The following is a 9,386-nucleotide window of genomic DNA, read 5'->3' as shown; positions in this document are numbered from 1 at the left end:
TTGACTCTTATAATAATAAATAATATTCTACTTTTTTATTTTAATAAATTAAGAAAATTAATTATTTTTGCCTGACTTTATCATTATCATTAAGTAATTCTATAAAATACTAATAGTCAAGTTAAACTCCTAGATAATTGAGAGTCTAAAATTAAATTAATTAGTACAGTATGCACATTTTCTTTATTTTTATCCTAATTGTTATTTTAACAATGATATATTAATAATAAATTTTAAAATATAATTAATATAATTATTCCGTAATATGTTTTTGGTAAAAAAAAACTAAAAATAAGAACCTTGATGACTATTGAAAAAATGTATCATCTTTCACTAATATATAAATAGTAATACTCTATATGTGTATAAAGTGTCGATTTAAGTATCTAATGGTATAATGTTTCCATGAGTATAATAATTTATTATTTGGCAATCAACATTTATTCATGGATCGAGGCGTATTCAATTTTTAGTATGCAATACTATGAGTATATCATTAATAATTACTTACAATGTGTTTGTTAAGATTAAAAAAAAAATATTTTAGAAATGATTTCTAGGAAAATAAATATGTTTCTTATTTATTTTCTTGTTTTTGATAGGTTGGCAAAAATTATTATCCTAAAAACATTTTTATATAATTTAGACAAATACTATAAGAGGCGAAGGTAGAGGGTAGGGATGTGTGTGGTGGTGGGGATGAAGATGGGGGGAGCTCCATATTATGGGATAAATATGAGGTGTGGTTGAAAACGGAGGAAGACATTATCAATGTAGAATATCATGTGTAACTTCTTTTTTTCATACGTCTATTATAGAAATCATTTCCTCATTTTAAAAGGAAAAAAAATTATTTCCTAGAGAAAATATATTGCAAAGATTTTAACTGATCAAATATAGAAAAATTAATGTTTTACATAACGAACACCACCTAACATCCATCAAATTTCTTTTCTTCAATTTCACATAAAAACAAAATTAACAAAAAAAATACTTAATAATATTGGGCCCGTGCTGGCACAGGTAATTACTTTCTAGTATATATATATATATATATATATATATATATATATATATGAACAGGAAGAGGGAGTACTGAGTAGGATTTTACAACAAATTTTACAACCGCAGCTTACATCATCTTGACAGAAGCTATCCTCTTTGTTTAAATCTAAATTCTTACTCTTATTATTTTACATCTTATTATTAATTTAAACGTATTTAATTAAGATTATATTATTGGTATCAGAGCGAGAAGATTTTGGGAACACAATTTAGGATAATATATGAAAAGACACCCTTTTGCTAACCAATTAAGATTATATTATTGGTATCTATATAGAGAATTACAGACTAAAGCTGACTGGCTTAAGATTAAAGAGGGTTTAAGTTTATATCTAGAAATATTAGAAACTAAAGACCTAACAGACAGACTTTGTAACCACGGGGGTTTATATTCTTCGAACCGACCAACCCTAGTCAACCCAGAGTTATTAAGTGCTTTAAAGTGGGAACTACATAGTATAGATAGTAACATCCAAAACGCAAATAGACGTATAGAAGTTCAAAGAAATCATATTAGTAATTTAAATTTTCTCTTAGGTTAAATAGCGTAGTACTCTTTCTAATTTAAGTATATGTCATCTAGACTATATAAGAAAAAATTTAGGTCATACGAAAAATAGATCATAATTGACCAGGAATATCATTGGTATCTATTAAAAATAAGACAGAACTATATAGATATATACGATTTTCTATTAGAACAAAGACGACTATATACAGAACAACTAAGGTTATTTTCAGATTTATTAACACCAAATCAAATATCTTTTATACATCAAGAAATAAGACAAATAGATTTACAAATACCTACTATAGGAGCAAGAGTTTATCACTACATAAAAGAAATTAGAATAGAAACACAAGATTGCAAAAACAGAACTCTATATTTAGCATAATAGGAAGTATTAAGAGATTAGAATACTTAGATTTAGAAATAGTTTCAGAAAAGAAGTATCGAAGACTAAAATTTGGATCACTACTTAAGTGTAATTTCGCAGAAGGAGACCATATTTTACATAGCGAGAATCAACATTTAAATACGGTTACAGATCTAATAATAAATTTAGCAGAACATAGTCAGTCCAAAGACGATAGATTTCTAAAGATAATAGAAACCATAGAAACCTTGCAACAAAGACAAAACAAATCATTAGAAAAGATAGAACAAAATTTTGACTTTCTAAAAAATCAGCAACTAGATATAATTTCAAAGGTACAAAACATAGTAGTAAATAAGATAACTGATAACAATCCTTTAGAAATACTAAATAGCCAGATAGAAAACCTTTATAAAGAGACAAAAGAAATTAAGAAAGAACTAAGTAAACTTAAAGACTTAACCCTTTCATGAACAACCCCTTTTACCAAGAAGTCCTTAGAAAAACAGCACATTTTCAAGCTAACCCTGAAGGTTTATCAGATTACGTTCCACCAGGAAAAACAGATTCTATAAGCGTAAAACAAAACAATTTGATAATATTTGCTTTATTAGAATTAAATAAAAACCTAGAAGACCAAATAAAAGAAATAAATAAAAAATTAGATATTTTATTGGAAAATAAAACCCCTACTAAAAAAGGTAAGCAAGAAAACGATATACAAGACTTAATAGAACAGCTCAAGAGAGTAGAATTAACTCCTCAAGAGGATAAACCTAAAAGAAAAGACAAAACATGGACCTTTTTTCAAACAGGAATAGAAATTCCCAAGAAAGACAAAGGGCCAGTTTCTCTCAAGATCGACTAGGAAATAATATGTTAGCTCGAATTATGAATAACTCATCTAAGCCTAGTAGTAGTCACCAGCTGGATGAATTAATAGATGTAGATAGAGACATAGAAATTTTCAAACAAAATAAATTAAAAATGCTAAATCCACAAGTCCTCTATAATACAGGTTTTTTCTCATCAACAGCACATCTATACAGACATTATAGAGAAGAACAGTTAAGCGTATCAGAAAACGATAGTGAAAGTATAAATTTAATTAGTAAAGAATCTATGCAAGAAATACAGAAAAGACGAATGAATCTCATGCACATGGGATTGGTGGTGATAGGGCTTAAAGGATTAACTAGAAAAAATTTAGGTACTAAAGTACTAATTACTTTATATGATAGCAGATGGTCAGAATCTAAAAGATCAATAATAGGTTTAACCGAAGTAGACATGAGTAACAATGGAGGAATATTTTACTGTAGTCCAGATTTTATGATAAATTCAAAAGAATTTGGTAAGTACATAAAAATAGGCATACAGACCAAAGGGTATGAAGAAATGAATTGTGGAAATAATCTTTTAGTTTGTGTTGGCTTTATAGGAAAATTAGCCAACAACAGCAGTTCAAAGTTTAAAATAAAGATAGACGATGCAGTAGGTATAATGGGAAATAAAGGAATCAAGTTAATGAACCCTTTAAAAATAAATTCAGAAGAATATGCTGGTAGAGAATGGAATTTAGAAAATTTCTGCAAAAAAGAAGTATTACGACCAAACGACCACCTCACATACACTAATACTAAAAGAGAGACATCAATTAGATTCACTGATTATAAATATACGGATCAAAAAGAAATAGAGGAAGACTTAGAAGATAATGAATCAACCGTTAATATGGAAGGTATGAATATCCAAAATATAAATGAAGAAGACTACGAAGTAGACTTATCAATAGCACAAGCTAAAGAATTACATAAAGAAAATAAAACAACTTTGTTTAAGTGTAAAGGTTGTAAAATGGGAAAAATAGATATCTCTATAGTAGAAACACATTTTAAAGAATGTAAATTCAGAATAGATAATTATGGGTATAGACAAAAGGAAAACACCCAAGAAGAAAGTGATGATGAGACAACACGCAGTCTAAAAGAATTCATGGAAACTGCTTCTTCTAATTCAAGTCCTTTTCAAAAGACAACCCCCATAACACCAGTAGAATATACTATAGGAAACTTACCACGTCATCGGGTATATAGGCAAGACCCGGCAACAGAACCAGAAATGGTTAGACCAATAGGAATAAGAATGCCAATAGAAGCCCCTATCAAGCTTCAAGATGGAGGAGATAGAGGTAAGATACTAAACATAGCAGCTCATGATCCTCAATTATGGAACTCAGTAATAGATGTATGGAAAGGAATAGTAGTAGCAGATTACATACATCATTATAGTGAGACAGATGCAGAAACTATGTATAGATACATGAAAACCTTTTTAGGAGAATCAATCAAAGGAATGTGGGAAGCATACAAGGTAACCTACCCTCAAGAATTCCAAGAACTAGTAAATATGGGACCAAATCCATATAATTTCACTAATAAAATACACAGCCTAATAACAGGAGAAGACCCTAATAGTGGATTGGTAGTGTTGCAAAAGAATGCATTAATAAAACTAGAACAACTTAGCATTACAAATTGGAGCCATATCAAAAACTTTCTAAAGGATTATTTTTATTTATGCGCTATAAGCGGCAATGCGTTTGATCAAAGCTTAGGAAAAAAAGCTTTTTAATAAACTCCCTGGAGCATTAGGAAGAGAAATAGAAGAAAGATGGAGTAAAAGAGAAGGAGTTATGCAAAATCCAAATGTTAATTGGTCTATCGGACATAAAATACAGCATGTTATGGAAATATTACAAGAAAAGTGTACAAATATACAAATACAAAAACAATTAAAGCAAAATGAGACTGGTTTTTGTAAGAATATATATACAACACAAAGCTATGATCAAGGTACACCAAATAAGAAATATAGAAGAAAATATCAAAATAACCAAGACTACAGACCAAGGAAAAAATATTATCTACGAAAATCTACGGCAAAAAAGCCTTACCTAAATAAAGATAGACATGTAAGAAAACATAATAATAATAGAATCTATAAAAATAGACTATCTTGTTTTACATGCGGAAGTGAAGAACATCTTGCTAACACTTGTCCAGGAAGAAATAATAGTAGAACGAGAAATTCCCAACTCATAGAAGATTTCCAAGAAACCCTGATAAATGTAGATGAATACATGTCAGATAATGAAAGTATATATTCAGTAATAAGTATAGATGCTTTAGAAGGAAGACAACACGACTCATCTGATTCAGAAGAAGAAACTTTAATAAATGAGATAGGATTAGAAAAATTGGACATCAAGGATTTTACATTTGTCAATTTTTAAAAGGGAAAGGTCTAGATAGCCAAAAATGTTTTAATTGTACAGGATATCCCAGCAAAGACAGAAGAGCTAAATGTACGAATTGCTATATAGAAGGATGCCTCATGTGCATCAATAAAATATTTAACATTAAAGTTATAGACCAGACCATAAGCGTAAAATAAAAAACATTAATGTCCCTAGAAAAAAGGATTGATAGTTTAGAAGACAGAATGAATAGATTAGAAAAGGGAAAAGAAAAAGTAGAAGAAGAGGTAGAAGAAAAGGAAGGAATTGAGCTCTTAAATGAAAAAGAGGAATACAAATCGTTTGAAGGATTAATTTGTAATGAAGACAAAAAGATCAATACTATCAAAATATTAACGAGAATAAGAATTCAAAACTATGAAATAGAAACTTTAGCTCTAGTAGACTCAGGGTGTACAAAGAGTATAATAAATAGAAATATCCTGCCTATAGAAATAATAAAGGAATTTTCCGAACCACAAAGCGCCATGCAAATGGACGGATCTTCAAATATATACAAACATTATGTTAGTAATGCTCAAATAAGTTTTTTAAACACATGTGCAGATTTCTATAAACCTACCTATAAACTAGAAAAAATATGGGTTAGAGATTTAAATATTAGGATAGACTTTGTTTTAGGCTTAGATTTCTTACTACATAGTAACGGAAGTTGTCTCCTCACTAGAGATGGAGTAATATTTTCTAAAAATATGACTCAAACCTCCATAACAACAGAACCAGTTCCTACAAAATCAAGGTATGTTAAGAATACTGATAATACAAATACATCAAAATGTAATAAAGGAAAAGAATGTAATTGTACTAAATTACATGTTAGTACAGAAGAGGAGGACATTAAAGAAATTGAATTATTAGAATTAAGTTTATCTGATATACAAATAGAGAAAAACTATAATTTAATAGAAATAAATACTGAACTTTATAATTTTAAGAAAGGATTACAACATATAGGAGTTATAAAAAACCAGAAAGACCTAGACGAAGTAATTTCTATCTTAGATAAACTAGAAATAATTGGAGAAAGACCCCTGAAGCACTGGGAAGCCAATCATATAACCTGCAGACTTGATATTATTAACCCAGAATATACGGTTAAAACTGCTTCAATAGAATCCACGAATGAAGACCTGAGGGAATTTGAAGATCAAATAAAAGAATTATTAAATCTAGGGGTAATAAGAAGGTCAACTTCAAAACATAGGTCAGCCGCTTTTATGGTAAGAAATCACAATGAAATACTAAGAGGAAAAGCTAGGATGGTAATAAACTATAAAAGACTTAATGACAATACTAGAATGGATGGATATAAATTGCCAGACAAATCAGAACTAATAAATCGAATACAAGGAAGAAAAATTTTTAGTAAGTTTGACTGTAAGTCCGGATATTGGCAAGTCAAAATGCATGAAGATAGCATAGAATGGACAGCCTTTACCTGTCCAGAAGGACATTTCGAATGGTTGGTAATGCCCTTCGGTTTAAAAACAGCCCCTCCAATTTTTCAAAGAAAGATGGATAATATATTTAGAGACTATAAAAACTTTATTTTAGTTTATGTAGACGATATTTTAGTTTTTAGTAATAATACAAATGAACATCTAGGACATTTGCAAACGGTATTTAAACTATTCGTAGACAATGGAATTATAATTAGCAAAAAGAAAATGGAATTATGTAAGACTCTTATAAAATTCCTAGGGGTAGAAATTGGAAATGGAAAGATAAAACTACAACCCCATATAGCAAAAAAGGTTCTAGATATGCCTGATAAATTAGACAATACTAAAGACTTGCAAAATTTTTTAGGAATACTAAATTATGCACGGAGTTTCATCAAAGATCTAGGGAAAGTAGCAGGACCCCTATACTCTAAAACAGGAAGTCATGGACAAAAGACATTTAATGTAGAAGACATAAAACTAGTACAAAAACTCAAACAAATGGTTAAAGATATACCAGATTTAGCCCTCCCACTAGAAACAGATTACCCAATAGTAGAAACAGACGGAAGTCTCGAAGGGTGGGAGCAGTTTTGAAAACAAAAAACAATAAATATGGAGATAAAAAAGACGAAAAAATTTGCGCTTATCACAGCGGAAAATACAAAGAAAAGGGAAATATGAGTAGCATAGATGCAGAAATTTTGGCAGTTATATACGGATTAAATAGTTTTAAGTTATACATTATTAATAAACAAGAAATTCTGGTAAGAACGGATTGCGAGGCTATTGTAAAATTTCACCAAAAAATAGAGGGAAAAAATAGTAGTAAAAGAAGATGGTTAAATTTTTTAGACGCTACATCAATATACAATATATCTTTAGAGCATATAAAGGGGAAAGATAATTCTTTAGCAGATCAACTAAGCAGACTTATGAAAACTAACTGTTTGTTTTCAGCATGAGTACAGATAAAGACGGAGCATCTAGTTCAAATTCAAGTGGGCAAAAAGACAAAGACTTGTTGCAGACTCTCTTAGGAAATACTTCATTTCAACCACAAACAAGACAAAATACAACGAGCATGGAAAGAATATTTTTGGAAAACAAAATTTAATCTTCTATCCTCCATCCAATCTAAGTTTCAGGGTGAAGCCAGAAACGAAGATAGATAGACCTCAAAGATGCTTAATAGACAACCTATGGATAGCATACAACAAGATTCCTCGAGACAACAGTTATTTCGTGTCCGTAGTAAATTCATTAAGCCATTATTTTACAGACAAAAATGAAGACAAAAAATTCAGATTTTATGTAGTAATTCAAGGAAAATTACAGGGCGTGTTCCAGACATGGATAGAAGTAGTAGATTCAATTAAAGACTTCCCTACCCCACTCTTTAAGGGATTCAATGATTTGAATGAAGCACTAGACTATGCTAGAGGAACTCTCGGGCCTAATTATTTCATCAGTCCAGCTTTGAGACAAATTTCAAGACCGTCTTTGCAATACAATATTCAGAAAGACACAAACAGAATCATTTTCTGCGATCATTGTTCCTCAATGACGGAAGGATTCAAAAGGCTAAACCAGACAATCGAAAGACTAGAAACAGAAAAAGGGAAAATGACACAACATATCCACTCATTACAAGAGAGGATAAGATTTTTACTTGGAAATACCGATCAAAATAAGAGTTCTCCATCTCCCCACAAAATGGATGAGACGGGTGTACATTCCCCAACGAATGTAGAAAAAGCTATTGTACCAGCTAAAGGTACAGCTAGTCCCGTTCAAACGGTAGCGGGTAAAGACTCATCAAATCCGTTGATGGTTGACACTTTACCAAAAAGTGTAAGAATTCTGCCGGCAAGCTTCAATACAATGGCAGAGACAAGTAAAAGGACAAAGGATTCCTCCAAAAAAGAAAAAAAAATAAAAGATAGAAAAAATAATAAAAAGTTCCCTTTACAAATTTCTCACAGAAAAGACTAAAGAAGTACAAGAAAAAATCATACGAGAAAATCCAAAGCCAGATCCAGCAAATTCTGACCACGAGAGTAGCAGTGACGAAAATAATTTATCAGACCAGTTTAATCAACATTATGATCCAAATGACGACAATGATTCAGGGATGAGTTTTGATTCTGTAACACTACACAACCTGGATACCTAGAGAAATACGTAGCAATAACATCAACAATAATATAATCTTAATTAAATACGTTTAATTAATATAAAGATGTAAAAATAATAAGAGTAAGAATTTGTAGATTTAAACAAAGAGGATAGCTTCTGTCAAGATGATGTAAGCTGCGGTTGTAAAATTTGTTGTAAAATCACTCAGTACTCCCTCTTCCTGTTCCGTTATCTAGTATTAGTAGTTTTTGTTGCTGAATCCATGTAATTTCTCCCAAAATTTACTTTTTTTTTTTTTTTTTTTTTTTTTTTTTCCACTGTTCATCTCTTTACCTTACTCCTTTCATCTCTTTTCTTTACCCATTTTCTTTAGCACCTGCTCTTTAACCACACCCTGGGATTCAACAGTCCTTTTGGTTTTCTGACCATGGCGGACTTTCAACATCCCTAGGGTATTTACAGGTTAATCCATCGGGTTACTAAGAGGATAGAGAACTAACCATTTACGTAAGAATAAATCAAAAGAGTGAACATGTTAACGAA

General features: G+C 30.3%; 1 protein-coding gene across 1 annotated transcript in view; it reads left to right on the top strand.

The window, feature by feature from the left end:
- The first annotated feature begins 4,064 nt into the window (after positions 1-4,064).
- The window catches only part of LOC125829286 (uncharacterized mitochondrial protein AtMg00860-like), a 159,561-nt gene continuing 154,239 nt past the window's right edge, over positions 4,065-9,386 (top strand). The window contains exon 1 of the mRNA XM_049508534.1: positions 4,065-4,316. Within this exon, the coding sequence (XP_049364491.1) occupies positions 4,065-4,316 (252 nt within the window). The remainder of the gene's footprint in view (positions 4,317-9,386) is intronic.

Source organism: Solanum verrucosum, unplaced genomic scaffold (assembly GCF_900185275.1).
Source record: "Solanum verrucosum unplaced genomic scaffold, falcon-dt-bn FXZP01000028.1, whole genome shotgun sequence".
Classification (NCBI taxonomy): Eukaryota; Viridiplantae; Streptophyta; class Magnoliopsida; order Solanales; family Solanaceae; genus Solanum; species Solanum verrucosum.
Note: the sequence above shows the minus strand (reverse complement) of the source record. Positions and strands in the feature narration are given on the sequence as shown.